This window comes from Castor canadensis, chromosome 7 (assembly GCF_047511655.1).
Source record: "Castor canadensis chromosome 7, mCasCan1.hap1v2, whole genome shotgun sequence".
NCBI classification, from domain to species: domain Eukaryota; kingdom Metazoa; phylum Chordata; class Mammalia; order Rodentia; family Castoridae; genus Castor; species Castor canadensis.
This window is the reverse complement of record NC_133392.1, coordinates 16980065-16996520: the sequence shown is the minus strand read 5'-3', so window position 1 is coordinate 16996520 and position 16456 is coordinate 16980065. Positions and strand designations below refer to the sequence as shown.

At 35.3% G+C, this 16456-nt stretch overlaps 1 protein-coding gene across 1 annotated transcript in view; it reads left to right on the top strand.

The window, feature by feature from the left end:
- Window positions 1-16210, top strand: part of Nhlrc2 (NHL repeat containing 2) — a 59649-nt gene extending 43439 nt beyond the window's left edge. The window contains exons 7-11 of the mRNA XM_020186452.2: window positions 2355-2586; window positions 3135-3257; window positions 4165-4374; window positions 5479-5698; window positions 8805-16210. Of these exons, the coding sequence (XP_020042041.1) occupies window positions 2355-2586; window positions 3135-3257; window positions 4165-4374; window positions 5479-5698; window positions 8805-9061 (1042 nt within the window). The 3' untranslated portion in view covers window positions 9062-16210. The remainder of the gene's footprint in view (window positions 1-2354; window positions 2587-3134; window positions 3258-4164; window positions 4375-5478; window positions 5699-8804) is intronic.
- The last annotated feature ends 246 nt before the right edge of the window (window positions 16211-16456 follow it).

Sequence of the window (16456 nt, the reverse complement as noted above, 5' to 3'; positions counted from 1 at the left end):
CTGCTCCCTTTTTCTCTCCCACTGTCTTTTAGGTCAAACTTATTTTTAACTGTTTCCTCTTAAAGGAACCCTGACCCGTTAACTTTTGTGGCTCCTGTATGTAGTACAGTGTCTGGTAATAAGATATCAGAGCTCAGTAAAGGCTTACAGATTGAGTAAATGAATGAAAGTCATATAGATCATAAATATTGCAAATCACCATAGAAAGTGAGTACTGGGCATCTTTGTTATCTCACCAGTTGTATAGAAAATCCAAAATATCGGGTATTCCAAATAGTGTGTGCATGCATGTGTGTTGCTTTGGAACATATTTGTGCAATGTTTTACATTTAATAATGCACCTAAAATATACTTATTATGCTTATTATGCTAAGATAAAATGAAAACATTTGGTTGTTCTCCATGGGTTTACAGGGGAAGAGTCAGATCAGCATACAATTAAAAATAATATATATAAGGGCTGGTGGAGTGGCTCAAGCAGTAGATCACATGCCTAGCAAGCTTGAGGCTGAGTTCAAAAACCCATAACACACACACAAAAATAGTATATATAAAAAGAATCACTGCAGTAGTCCTTTAAGTGAATTTTTATCATTAAGATTTGAGATCCAAAGAGGACTTTCTGGAAGTGGCATACTAAACTGAGAGCTGATGAAAGACGTGTTAGACAGGGAGCCCTAACACCAGTGATGTCAGTGGTGGCCAGCTCATGCAGTGCCTTGAGAGTCCTTTTAAGAGATTTGGATGTTCTGCAAGCCTTTATAAAAAGTTTTAAGCTGGGAAGTGACATGATTAGATCTGTGTTTTTGAAAGAACCCTGGCAGCATTCAGAGTGGAACAAGACTGAAGACAGAGATACTATTAAGGAGGCTATAGATGTTACTCAGGCAAGAGACAATAATAGCCCAGCAGTGAGGTTACCAGTACTGGTGTAAGTGAGGCAAACAGCGTAAACAGTAAACAGAAGTAACAGAGCTTGCCAGAATATGCTGTTCTGGTTGCTGGCTGTTTTAGACATAGATGGTCAAGGGCTGCCTAAATGTCCTAATAAGTAGAGTTTTCATACTTGGTCACAATAGGAAAATGGTCACTCCAATCACATTGACTTGCATCTTAATTTTAAGGATGCATTGTCTTTATTTTTTACTGATCTTCAGGTGGTAATGGCCTCTAGTGTTTTAAACATTACCGTTTCTCCCCACTGTCTTTTATTTAATTAAAGGAACTTCTTTTTTTAAAGTTTTAAGACTCCACAGTAATTACCTTTCCAATTTGTTCCTTTTACGTATTAGTTATTATGTTTTTCTCTAGCTACCTCATGTTTATAAGTTCTTTGAACAAAGGTTATGTTTTATACATTTGTATTCTTTCTTCTACTTCCTGCCTAACTTAGCATTGGGAATGTACCAGTAAATAGTGATGGTCATTGTAGATTTGTACTGTATTTGGAAATGGAATACATATAGTCTCTCATTTTGCATTCGAAGTCAGCTTCTTCCTTTCCCTCGTCACAACACACTACCATGTCTTCTTTATAATCCTGGCATAAATTTAGAAACCAGGGGTAAAACTTTTTCTTACAAAAGGAATCATTGCCGTAGCAGTAGTCTTTTTGTTATTGTTTGATTTTTGTTTCATGAGACAGAGTCTTACTGTGTAGCCTACATAGGCTGGCTGCAAACTGGAGATTCTCCTGCTTCAGATTCTCAAATGCTAGGATTATGGCATGTGTTGGCATACCTAGCTCTGCAGTACTCCTTTAAATAGACAGTACCCTAGTATATATAAAAAACTTATTTTGTACAATTGATTAGTTAGCACAGCATAGTTACCCTTTGTCATTTTCTTGAAATGCTAATGCCCAACTTGGATATCTTACAAAAATGATTCTTTAATTCCATTTGCTAGTCTCTAACTTTGATACAAGAACACAAAACATTTTTAATGAAACCTTAAAGCCTTAAACTGTCAGGAACTTGGTAATCTTTTTAGCTACCTTTTAGAACCGAGTAAGCATAAAGCTAAGAAGTTTCTTATCAGTGATCTGATGATTTTTGTTTTGCTAGAATTCCAGTCCTGTCATGCATTTCCTGTTTGGTCTTTGAGAGTGTTTTCAATTGTATATATAATGAAGAGTAGTAGGACATCCCTTTCACAGTGGAAATGAGATAATGACTAGAAAAAAATGGTGAGAGCTGACTGGCACAGTTTAACTAGGCCACAATCACTAGTCTTGGGTTTGGTTTTATAAACAACATTATCACATCCATTTGATCATTTACATTCACTTGTTTAATACCTGAATTGGACATGATATACCACTTGTGGATTCCACCTATGAATTTGTCTTCCAGTGAGCTAAAAAAAGGAACCTGCCTTCGGTTTGCTGGAAGTGGAAGTGAAGAGAATCGAAACAATGCGTATCCTCACAAGGCGGGTTTCGCTCAGCCTTCGGGGATTTCACTGGCTTCTGAAGACCCCTGGAGCTGTCTCTTTGTAGCAGATAGTGAGAGCAGTACAGTGAGAACCGTTTCCATGAAAGATGGAGCAGTAAAGCACCTCATAGGAGGAGAAAGAGATCCCCTGGTAATGAAAGAGTCTTTGTGCTGTATACCCACTGACCATACTGGAGTTCTCTGAATTGTGGAGAGTAAATGAAATTTAAGAGATCATTCTTAGCCTATCCTTGAGTAAAATGAAATCAAACCAAAGGAAGTCTGAATACAAAGAAACAAAAAGCCACTGAAAAAGCAAATTGACTCTACCTATGTTAAGGCTACAGGGAGATAGAAAGGATAAAATGTTTATTACTGGAGAGAAGAGAAAAATGTACATTATATATTTAGCAGTGGATTGGAAAGAGTACCAGACTAGCAGATTTGACCTGTTTCTAACCAGATGTAGGACTATTATGAGTAAAACAACAAAGCACCCAAAATTAGCACAGGCTTAAAATTCTATCATTTCTGGTCTACATCAAATACCAGGCCTATTTATATGAAAGTCAAAACTTTTTCCCCTTTGACTTTAATAACAGTTAGAGCTATCTTAATTTTCACTGTATAGCCTAATAAAACACTGAAGGAAAATTTAATAATTGCTGTTTCTTTCTCTTTAAAAAAATGTAAAAAAAGAATTTATTTGCTTTTGGTGATGTTGATGGAGTAGGCATCAGTGCAAAGCTTCAACACCCACTTGGAGTAGCATGGGACAAGAAGAGGAATTTGCTTTATGTGGCAGACTCATATAATCACAAGGTGAGTCTTGACAGAATTATATAATACCTTGTTTTTTGTCCATGATATTTAAAATGCTGAAATATCTGTGCACCTCCTACAAGTGCCACTCCAAAAAATATAGAGGAACAGCAGCCCTGGCAACTATGTGCCAGCTTGTCCTTTGCTTCTCTGGGTGTTGTTTGGCTTGGCTTGTCAGGAGGTTATGATAGTTTCTCAACCTGGGAAAGCACTAAACCAGTTCTAGTGGCTGTGACCAAAACTTGTGAATTGTGACCCTTCCAAGCTGCTTAATAACATTTTCAGGACATAAGAAGAAAGCAGGTAGTGAGGAAAGCAGTATATCCCCTAACAGAAGTTTTTTGAACTGTTACATAGTTCCATCCTGAGCAGCATTTCCACTTTTGCCTACTCATTTGTTTCAGTTACTATGTTTGTTTTTTTAAAAATCAGTAGCTGCTAATTTTTTTAAATAAACAAAAGTTAATAAATAAATAAAAGTTAATACTGTGTGATTAGCTATTTAATATGATTGAGATATAACTGACACTCGTTAAGTTTAACAGCAGTATAAATCTTCAGGCAATGCCAGAAATGCATGTGAAGATAGTCAGTTCAATTGTGAAAGTATGTTCCATTGTGAAGAAAAACAATAAAATAATTATTATTTTGAAGATCCAAGATTGTTCTGAGAAAACATCCTATAACAAGGGATTTTATATAGTTTTTGCTCTTCTGATGGAATATCTGCCCTTAAATTGTGCTGTTTGAATATTTGGCTTTTTAAAAAATATATGGAAATATCTACCTTTTTTGAGATTTATTGAGAATGCTAATGGCAATTAGGAATCCTCTAGTTCTCTTGATACTACACCCTTCCCTACTATAAACATGAGATCATCTTCAGGTATAAATTTTTGTTCTTCAGATTAAAGTTGTGGATCCAAAAACAAAAACTTGTACAACATTAGCTGGGACTGGAGACACAAACAATGTCATCAATGCTAGTTTTACTGAGTCAACTTTTAATGAACCAGGAGGCTTGTGTGTTGGAGAGAATGGCAGGCTGTTATATGTAGCAGACACCAATAATCATCAAATTAAAGTGATGGATTTAGAATCAAAAACAATTTCTGTGGTAAGTTATCTGAGAACGTAAGTTAAAGGATGTGGTTGTAAGAATGATACTGAGGTCCTCAGTACTGACAGAGGCGTTTTTGGTTAGGCCATCTCCTTGGTGAAATTGATAAATGTAGATAGAGTAGTAAAGTGATGCCGCCATTGTGTTCTTTGATGATTAGATTAGGAGGCTTGCTTCAAGGATCTCCTGTTACTCTTAAAATAAAGTTCCATCTGTACTGAGAAAGACACTGAAAGCTGGAGAGAATTCAATGATCCTTTAAGAATAAAAGGATTCAAATCTGGTTTTGAATTTATAGATACACTGATACACACTACATATGTGTACTGTGTGGGTTGGGTTGTTTCATTCACACACTACATATGTGTACTGTGTGGGTTGGGTTGTTTCATTCAGTGATTCTTAGGTTATTGTGTAATCTTTGTTTCCTGTGGCGGATCCATTGCCAGATAACCTTCAGAAGAGCCTCTAGAAGCCACATCTCATAAAACCATGAAGATAAGATTGGAGAGACAAATTGTGACCACTTTTTAAAGATGTGGACGTGGTATCCAGTTGAATTTTCAAAGAGAAATGTCTTTTACAAGCTCCTTCTTGACATATCATATTTATCTGAAAAAGTGCAAGAACTTTTTCTCTAAAATTCTAGTTACTTGCAAAGAATATACTTTAAAATAAAAAGCTCATATTGCTATCAAAAGTGTCATCTCTTCATCAAAAGTGTCATCTCTTCACATAGATCCCTAGTATGACATGAACAACGTCTTTACTTGGCAGTGAAAATTGTAAAAGAGTATATTATTTAAATTCATAAAATGTTACTTTAATTTCCTGGTACCTATAAACATTCGACAATTAATTTAATTCTGCCTCCTTTATAAGCGTTTGTAATCCTTTGATCTTTTCACTAAGGTGAACTATTTTTTTATTCCCCCTAAATAATCTAGAGTGTATTTAGGTAGAAACATTCTAATTGAGACTAGAATGATAATCAGTGTCATTGATATAGAACTTAATTTTTCTACTGAAATCTAAAAGGCTCTCTCACTTCTGGTTACTGTAAGTATTTGTGCTTTAATAACACATTTTCTGATTTCCTAGCTCCCTGTGTTCAGATCTGACAGTGCTATAGTTGATGGCCCATTCCTAATAGAAAAAAAGAAGACAGTACCAAAACTACCAAAGTCAGCCCTGCGCATTGGTCTTTCCCCGGTGGCTGCATGTCCTGGCCAGATTCTTCAGTTGAAGCTCAGATTAGACCTCCCATCAGGAACAAAGCTGACTGAAGAAGTACCCAGTTGTTGGTTTCTAACAGCTGAAGGTATGTCACCTATGCAAATACTTAGTAAATTCTTGATGTTTAATATTGCTTCTTGTTCGTCATGTGATTTTAACTCTTAATTGGGCAAGATTTGAGAGAAATTATGAGGGAAAGTGAATCCAGGTCTGATCCCACTTTGGCAGTTTTCTTTAGTCTTCAGGAGTCTTTCTTCCCTTTTATTAAGGAATAGTGTAACTCACTGAAAGTTACGTTTCAGTTGTTAGCACCATGGTTTCTTGAAATAAGGACTTGCCTGTATCTCTTCCCATAGTCATCCTTGTTTTTTGTTCCCAAAAAGAGCCAGTTGAGAAGTCTGAAATAGAGGAATGAAGTGGAGCCTCCTTATTTAATATCTTTTCTGTAACTCCTCCTTCTATATATCTTTATTCAGTCCTCCCTTACTGTTAGATGTGTGAAACACAGTTGAACCAGCTCCTTATGTCACTGATTGGTGATAAGAAGACAGTGAAATGCTTGTCTTTTTCTAGTACTCTCAAAGCCCTGAATCATAGTGGGCAGAAGTTCTAAAGTGACATAGTAGTAGTCCAGGAACCCATACACATGACTTCTTGTCTCAATGATCTTCCTCTGTCCTAGTCTCCCACGCTCTTTCACATGTTCTCACTCAGTCTTTTATTTCCTCCCCCACTTCCTCTCTCTTGCACCCTCTCACATACTTATTTACTTATTTGTTTATTTATTTATTTTGGTTCAGTACCCAAATCTTGACCTCATCCCTTCTTTCCTTCATACATTCTCCAGGCAGAAGATACTGGCCTGCAGCTATCAACTCGCTGTCCAAAACAAGAGGACAAAGATCTTGGTAGTTTTAGCCAATTTAGCTGTTGTGTCTGTGTCCGTAGGTCTGAAAGCAGTGTGTCAGTTGGAGATCACTAATGTAACTTATCTTTGTAATTATAAATTGTATAGTATTAAATAACCTTTCAGGCAAGAATCTTAATAATTAAGAGTTCTAGGAACTATTTTGTAGAGTATACTTACGATTACAAGATATTTTCTGTTTGAGATAGATACTGAAGTGGTTAGGGTATGTGAAAATTTTAAGCCAAAAAATAAGGGAAGGAAGAAAGAGGGAGAGGAAAAAGGTGGTATAGAAGAACCACTGGTGCTGGACACTGGTGGCTCACGCCTGCAATCCCATCTACTTGGGAAGCTGAGATCAGGGAGATTGAGGTTTGAGGCCAGCCTAGGCACATAGTTTGAAAGACCCCATCTCCAAAATAATCAGAGCAAAATGGTCTTAGTGGCGTGACTCAAGGGGTAAAGCACCTACTTTGCAAGTGTGAAGCCCTGAGTTCAAACCCCAGTCCCACCAATAATAAATAAATAAAACATTATGACTTCAAAAATCCTAAATGTGATGTGTGAGGTATACAGAAATACCTAGAAAAATATTTTCTGTTTGATTTCTGCCTTTAAATATTTAAAATAACATCACTTGTTATTTTCCTGACTGAACGTAAAATTTAAGATGTTCACTACTAATCTCTAGTAAAAATCAAAGGTTAAGTAAAGCATACTCTCCAGTCCAAAAAATAAGCAGGGAAATCCAAAGACTTTTGAACAGAATTTTAGAAGAATTATTTAAAAGCTCCTGCATGAAAATTCTGCTCTTACCCTCTTAGATTCTTTACCTTTCACTTTGCTTATGCTTATTTATTTTTCTCAACTGTGATTTTTTTTTTTTCTGGTCAACAGAATGTTCTATAAAGATGTGGAGAATATTAGAGGTGTGGAGAGGGCGAATAGAGGCCGGCACTCTAGTCTGGGACCTCAGCATGAGGGCAAAGGAAAGAGCCCAGAAAGCTAAGAAGTGGACATAGCATCTCATCACTACTCAGTGGATGAGCATGTTTTTGTACAGATGCTCTGAGTCATTAATAAATCATTAGAGTATGTTCAGTGTACTCTCTTTGAGAAGGTGGGAATGCATTTTCATCTTTCCCAAATCTGGCCCAGACATACTGAATGTCTGTGTAGCTCTATGCTTCCTCAGTAGCGCACGAATGTTTCTCAGAGAGAAGGCTCAAGAGGAAGACATTTAAAGAAAATTTTAATACTAGAAGGCTTAAAACTTTTTAGTGGTTTACTGGGCACTTATTATATAGATAACTTTTATATTTATCTATGAAGAATTTTATATATTAAAATGAAGTAGACAAACTCTTAGTTTTTACATTGTTTAAACTCAAAAATTACATATACAGTGTTAACCTGTTCTAAAGATATGGGTGTTTTTAGTTCTTACTCCTGGATGTTCTAGAATTCACTTTTATCTTAATTAAAAAGTTACTACAGCTGGTTATGCTTCTGTAATCCCAACACTCCAGAGACACAGAGGCAGGAGATCATGAGTTTGAGGTCAGCCTGGGCTACCTGGTAAGAAAGACTGTGTCAAGAAAGGGAGAGAATCTGCAACACTACAGAGTTGTAGATACACTTGTATTCAAGTTCATTTTATAGTTTGCATATTATATCCCTGAAGATTTTTATCTGGTAAAAATTGTATCTCACATATCCTATGTTTATTTTATATAGCTTAATGGATTTTAACTTTGAGAATCAAGGACTTAGAGCCTTACTTGAAATATTCAGCTTTATTTTAGTAAAAATAAGTTTGACTTATTTTATAGTATTCAAACAAGTTTTTGTAACAATTAGATACAGAGATCATCCGCCTGGAACTTCTGTTGGTCATTACCTTGTGTCTATTTATGTCCTTCCAGAGCAGAGTGCCTGGCACTTAGAGGCTTTTGATAAAAGATTTAGTGACTGAATGGGTCCTCCTTTCTAAGATGTACCCCAGTTTCCTAATTATCTTTTTCAGTGGGACTGAGATTTGAACTCAGGGCTTTGTGTCTGCAAAGCAGCACTCTACCCCTTGATCCACACCTCCAGTCCATTTTGCTCTTGTATTTTTGAGATGGTATCACTCAAACTACTTGCATAGGCTAGCTACTGGCCTCAAACCACTATCTTCATAATCTCAGCCTCCCAAGTAGCTAGGATTGCACACGTGTGCCACTGTTGGCCGCCCCTAATTGTCGTCTTACACATTTTTAGTAATTTACTTTTTATTTTCTAGGCAATGAGTGGCTTCTTCGAGGACAGATACCATCTGGAGACATAGAGACCATCTCCAACCAACCAACAATTTCACTGCAAATTCCTGAGGACTGCTTGTCACATGAAGCCATGCTCTCCATCAGCGTTTTTCTCTATTACTGTAGCGCAAACAGCAGTGCATGCATGATGAAGGGAATTTTGTTCAGTCAGCCTTTACAAATAACTGATACACAGCCAGGTTGCATAGCTCCAGTAGAGCTCAGGTGTGCATTTTAGCAAGCCAGCTAGCAAGCTCCAATCCTCAACCCTTACCATCACTGTAACTTAGAAAAATAGCTTTATTTCTGTCTCTGGATTCCAAAACACCCATTGGCTCAGTTTTAGCAACCGATACTAAAGTAAGGCTATGTTCCTCACTTCCTTATTTATTATAAGATTCCTTCATTCTAGCTGTGTACTAGCTAAGTCACTGGCCATTACTTAAACCACGATAGTATAGTCTTTGCTGCTATTTGATACAAGACTGAAGTCCACACTATAGTAAACAATATTATCATGGAAGATAATTTGCAGTGAATACTGATAATAATAATACCAGGTATTTCAACTTTCTCTACCTTTATTAGTAGCAATCAGCCTACTTGCATATGCAAATTTCCCAATAACTTTAGGCAGAACTAAGCTCTGTCCACATGTCTGTGTAAGGACACCTGCCATTCAATGCATAAAGATCTTGTTTTAAGACAAAAAGGAAAGAAAAAGTATTTACAGTAAGAAGCTTAAAGAGTGCATGGGCAGTTAGATATGATTTTTATTTGTGATTTTTCTCATGTGAGGTATTTTTTTAAGAGTTGTGATCTATTTTTATTATAAATTATTTGTTTTAACAATAGTTGTTACATGTTAACAATTATAAATGCCTTATACTTTATACAGAAAAAGTTGAACACGGACTGACTCTAAGGGCATACTGACCCACTCCTTCAACTTACCTGGGATTTTTGTCTTGTTTTGTTTTTTTACCAGATAATGATTGCATCCCCAGAAATACTATGACTTTCAAGAAGAAGGGACTTAAGACGGGTTACTGTCTGCAATAAACAATTTTTTGGGATGGCTGAATCTGTTATAAATAGGAATATATGTTGCCTTAGAAATTTACATTTCACTTGTAAAGATTAAATGCAGATTTGTTGGGTTTTGGTTTGTTTTTTATATTCAGAATTTAAATTATGGTCATTTATTGTGATGCTTTTGGTGACTCATGCCTGTGATCCTCACTTACCAGGAGGCAGAGATCAGGAGGATCATGGTTTGAAGTCAGCCCAGGCAAATAGTTCATGAGACCCTGTCTCACAAAAAAAGGGCAGGTGGAATGCCTCAACGTGTAGGCCCTGAGTTCAAACCCCAGTATGGGGAAAAAAAAAAAAAGGAAAGAAAATCACATTTAATCCTCAAATTGCAGTCTTCAATGTGAAGTGTTTTAATACAATTAACATGTATAGTATATCCTAATATACCTTTAAAATATTAAGGCTGAAACATACAGTGATTTGCCAGCAGTGTTTTTTTTGTTTGGGTTTTGTTGGTTTTTTTTTTCTTTTAACCCCTAAAGAAACTGCCACTGAACATATTGGAGGGGTATTGTTGTTACTACCATCGTCATGATAATTTATCTTTATAATTATTTAAAAGTCTGTTTTGTTTCTTAAAACTGATTCAACATGTTATGATTTTATCAGCTTACAGGATTTCAAAAATCGGTGAATTATGTTTGTTTATTCAATATCTATTTATAGACAATGTTGTATAATGTGCTTCCCCTCCTTCCAGAACAGTACTAAATTTGAAGTTAAGCAGCATAGTCTGCCTATTTCCTTATATTTTTTGAAATACAGTTTTGAAACATAGTATTTTCTTCTTTCAGTCATAAGGTTAGCTAAATCTCTGAAAAGGATGTATAGATCAGGACTTTGATTTCACTAGTAGCCTGCTAAAGCTATTTTTAAAGAGGAGTATAAATGTAAAATGAAAAGGAATCCTGTTTAAAATTATATATAATTACCTCATAAACCCTTTCCCTCCACAAACAACCAAAAAAAGAATGTTCCATAATAAAAGGATATATAACATTGATATTCTCTTTCATGGAGGGTAAGCCTTAGCTACTTTTAATCTCATTTGATTTATTTTACTTCTCATTTCCAGTTGGACACGATGAGACTGTTTTGCCTCAATCTTTTTCTTTTTAAGGACATCAACAATTTCACTCTCTAAAATAAGCATAAGTAATTTTAAATTATGAATATAGAAATAAGTTTTTCAGTGTAATTCAAAAACGCAGTGTGTATTATATATTTGCATATACACTAAAAATCTAAAAATGCCTCTTAGAATCCATTAATTTTCCCTTTGTTTAGGTAGTTTTAGGCTAATCTTAAACTAATACTTTTCTTGATTTTTCAAAGCACAATTTAATTGAAGATTCTTATTCTTAACCACTGCCAGTTTGTATTATTTTTTACATTAAAAATATTAAGTGTGATGGATAGTTTCCTACAGCTTACTACTGACACAAACCTCTTACGTGAGAGCAAGTACTTCTAGTTTAGTTTGAAACTTCTGATCCATGCCTGCCTTCTGCTTTCTACAAGGACTTTTTTTTAACTTTTGCTTATATTTTTGCATAAATTACATCCACTGATAGTTTTAAAAGAGAAAGAGTTCAGTGTAAGTCATCTTAATTAGAATGCCAGTAAGATAGCACACCTTTAACATAATACCTGAAATCTTTGCCCTAAGCTTTTCTGCTATTTTTGTACAATATTTTTCCTCTTTGTGATATCATTTCACAAGCAGGGTTATAAAAAAAAATTTATACTCAGGATTGATATGATCCCTGTAGAGTTTTGCTTACTTGCATACTCTATCTTCAGCAAATATTTAACCTACTCACAGGAGAAAACTTTGCAGTATATTTACCCATAAGTATAACTTTTGCAAAGTTCAATGACTGAAAATAAATTTTTCTTTATCCGTTCTAATAATATATTTAATATATTTAGTTACAGTATGATCAAGGCTTCTGAAAGCTATAAATCTTAATGCAGCCCAAAACAGTTTAATTTATATAATTGAGTCCGTGTACCTATACAATTCAAAAAGCACTCACACGTGTTTCTTTTATTGCTAATCTACTTTTCAGCTAATATCACTTGAGTTTTTACTTTTTGCTTGTTTTCCCAAAGTTGGAAAATTTGGGAAGCTAATTAAAATACACACACACACACACACACACACAGAGACATATAATGTAATAATTTTCTTTTCCGTCTTCACAAAATTTATGGTGAGTTTATATCAATTAAAACAACTTCAGTGTAGCCATTATCTTTGGCATCATATTTAAAAACAGTCGTCGGGCTGGGGTGTAGCTCTGTTAGTGCATCCTTGGGATGTGCCGATCTTGGGTTTGGTCCCCAGCACCTGCCCTGCACCCCTAAGAAAACGTCATCCAAAGCTAGGTTCCATAGTCCACGATTACATGAGATATTTACAGATCCTGAATAGTGAAATTACAAATGTTTTATTTTAATTCTCCTTTTCTGTATTTTTTTTCAGTGATCAGTGTTCTATTTCTAAAAACCAAAAAAAAAATCACTACAGTTTTTTTAAGATATAAAATTAACTGAATCATCACTAATCACTAGTTTTTCTAAAGTCACTTTAATTACCAAAGATTTGGACATATTTTGGAATCCCTTAATCTACCAGTGCCCTCTATTCAAATATGTGATTTGGTGAGACAGATATAATTACAGCTTTTTCCCCCCTAAGTTTTTAATCATGCAACATGGGACAGTGGTAAAGAGCATGGACTGAATATGAGTTCTAATCCTATGAAATGGGGTTGGTATACTCCCTCATGGGGCTGCTGAATGTATTCCATGAAATACTGTTCATATAGCACTTAGTAGTTCATACTAAGTGCTTAGCTAATAATATGGGTAGCAATTTTTGACCACAGACACACATGGCCTGATATTTTCCTTACAACTGCAGTTTCTAAAGGAAAATATTTGATTGATATGTTAGTATTCTCCATAGAATTGGGGTTCAAGAAGAAAAGACAGTTTTATAGTGAAACATTTATAAACAGTATTACTTTAGAAAGATGATGTACAGATCTCTTAAAATTTTTATAAAAGACTTCTTGAAGTATGAGCAATAAACTTGCTTGAAAGACATGTAGGAGCTAAACCACGCTCCTACATGTGCCCAACAACTCGTATCAGAAAGCTTGTATCTTAACCAGAAAGTTTCACGATGATAGTGCTTTACTTGGTCTTCAGCATGCTTTCACATGTATTGCTCCTGTTGGGCTTCAAAATAACCTTACAGCCTTACACAAGTACAAGTGTATGTTGTGCAGGTAAGGAGTCAGGTTTGGGATGTTATGGGTGTGTGGAAGATCAGAATGCACCCGGGATAATGTCTGATGTCTAGGGCAGGTCCAGTGTTGGCAGGTGACTCAAGGGTAAAAAGTGAATGGCAAACCTTTTATTCAGGCACAGGGCTCCTAACTCATGACTTGCCAACAAGTGCTTTGTAAGTATTAACTCATTTAATCATCACAACAACCTTATGAGGGAAGGACTTTTAAATTTTAAATCCATTTATTCAAGCCTTGGAATGTTCTGTACATAAAGATTTTATGTACCTGTCCCCCTCTCCCTTAATTTCAGACATCATCCACAGTTTTTCTGGGCAGATGGATCTATTAGAAAAATAGCGTAATTACCACATGGCTGTCTTGGTTGGTCTTCAAATAGTAGTTAAGACCTTATTAAAAAGAATAACTGAATCCTTAGCCCAGTACTATCTCAGACCCTGAGAAGCTTATTTGTATTTTAGAAATTTTGTTTTACTAGCCAAAGTGAGCTCTAGAAAAATAAAGTCTTCTGCTTTCTTTCTTCGTAAATAATACTGGTATGTCAACTATCCCACAAAAACTCAAATATAGGTAGTTCTGTTGCACTAAAGTTTTGTGAGGGTCAAGCTGCTATTCCAGCATTAATACTCTAAAAGGAAGCAGGGTGCAGTATACCAATGATTACAATTCTTAGTCATCTTACATAGTTGTTAATAGCTTGAGAATTCTGTTTTGTTTTTTGCTTTTTTTTGTTTTGGCAGAACTAGGGTTTGAACTCAGGGCCTCGCATTTGCTGGACAGGCACTACTTGAGCCATTCCCCCAAGCCAAGTTGCTAATATCTTGTCATTTTTAATAGTTTGCTAAGTAAGCAGTACTATGATGCAGTAAGGAATTTGTTAATTTTGTTCTGAAATCCATAAGGAAATATATAGTAACTTAGGATAGTGATAGTGGTGACATACTTTAAAAGTAGAGCTCACTGTTAATCACCAAGATTGTGTTTTCCATCTGTGGCACATAGTTTATTGAGATGAATTAGCACTTACAACAAATCACTTGTTTTGTCATGAATAGTTAAAAATTTGCTTTTCTCCCATTTCTTTGCAAAAGAGTAAGGTAAAAAACAGTATATAAAGTTGGGGGCTTGAATACTCTGCCTGTATGTACCCATGGCCAAGAGACCTTGGCTCCTTCACACACAGACCTGCGGTTGGGACTGGTACTTCTGGCTTTCAGGCTACTGGTCTGACCCAGAGAGCCTGGTCTATGGCACTGGAGGCAGCCCTGCTTGTCTATTCAGTGCAACCCTTCCATTTTTTAGTGCGCTTGTTGCCTTTAATCATTTTCAAAGGTTAAGAGTTGAAAAGCTAAAACTCTAGACATTTACTTTGGAGTGTTTGCATAGTCATAGTTACTCACTGTTTGGTGTGTCCTCTTCTTCCCCGGCATGTCGCGCTCAAGTGTACCTAAGGACATTGTGTTCTGTTGAAAGCCTTGGCCAAAAAGGAAGTATTGCAAGTATTTCCAAATGTCCTTCCACCTATACCATCAATCTTATATTCAAAAGCACTAAATAAACACAAATAAGCACTAAAAAGCCCTATACCAAAACACATTCTTGTAACCTGTTAGAGCATGTGATGGATTCCTTCCTCTTTAAGCAGCAACTTACAGGATTGTTAAGAAATACAGAGTTAAGCAGAATAGTCAGATATTTTTTAATGTTCAAAACTTGACACTATGAGTAGTTTGAAAAACATAATTTATTCCGTAAATAAGCCCTTAGATTTATATGTGCCCAGTTTAAGCAGAATTTTTATTATTCTTTCTTTACCTAGTTTGTGCTATGCTCATGAGAAAATTGAGATAAATAGGACAAAACAGTCAACAAATCATGCTTAATGAAGGTTAAAAATAGACAAGTTCCTAACTGCCGTGTAATTGTCTTCTATTTTTAAAATTTATAATCATTATTCTTAGTCTTGCCAGAAACACTAGCCAGTTTTTATTTATATAGAGTTGAAGTTATTGTTCATGCATGCCTTTGATAACCATCATTGATATTACCTGCAGAAAATAAGCCAGTGCTTCCCTTCCACCCCTAGCTTCCTTCTCTTGAGAAGCAGTAGTAGTTTCTGTTGAAGTTTCAGTGAGGATCTGTGGTTACACAAATAACCAAAGACATGGAAAAATGATTTTGTATGTGTGAGTTATTTCTCTAGCATTCCTAATTATTCCTCAGTTTTCAAGAAGAGGAACAGTACCCTATGTGACTTCAAATTCACTACTTACTACTTAGAGGCAAACCTTTCTAATTATATTTTACATAGGTCAGTTCGAACAAAAATAATAAAACCCGCATAGGATACGTTGAGAGGCAGTTTAGAATCTTGTAATTGCTGTCATTACTTTACGTGTAGCTTGTGGGCAATTCAAAGTTTGCTGTGTGATTGAGATTTACATGTGTTAACATTTCACAGGTACATTAAATTGTAGAGACACAGATTGCTTCCCATCTTTTGTGTGGATAAAGTTTGTGCTTTGATTTCTGCTGCTCTGATTTCTGCTTCTGAAGTCAGCCTGCTCTGCTGACTTCATAATTCTCATTCCAAAGGTTTGATTATATTTATTTTTTCTTTAGTGATTAAAATGTAATGAAATCCAATTTACAGGTTCAGATATTGATATTTCTAAACATGGTATAGTTCTAAAAGAGTTTACTTTTGCATTTTTAAAGTGTTTAATGTAGATTAATATATTTTTATACAACAGTGTATTTCTACATGTATTTCAAGACTGTTCTTCAGAGGTTTTTTTCAAGTGCATGTTTTAACTGTTGGAATGTACATGGTGGCCTTTACCAACTCAAAGGTGTAATCCCTATGAACACAGGAAGCAAGAATGTGTTTTTGCTCTACATGGAAACCTAATGCCTCTTTTCTAAAGCTTTGTACTTTTTTCATGAAGTAGATTAAATATTTTCTCTCTAAAGCCATGTTTCTGTCTTTAATATACTTTTTAAGTATTTCATGACATAACTTTACTACTTACAAACCTGTAAATCATGATTTATTTGAACTTTTAGGGAAATAAGGATAGTAATGCTTAGTTTAAAAAAAAACTGCAAGCAAATACTTCAAAATCAAATCATATAGTCATAGGGATTTAAAAAAAATACATTAGGAAAGGATGATCTAGTGAATAAATGGTGTTGGGAAATTTGGGGGGAAAATGCAG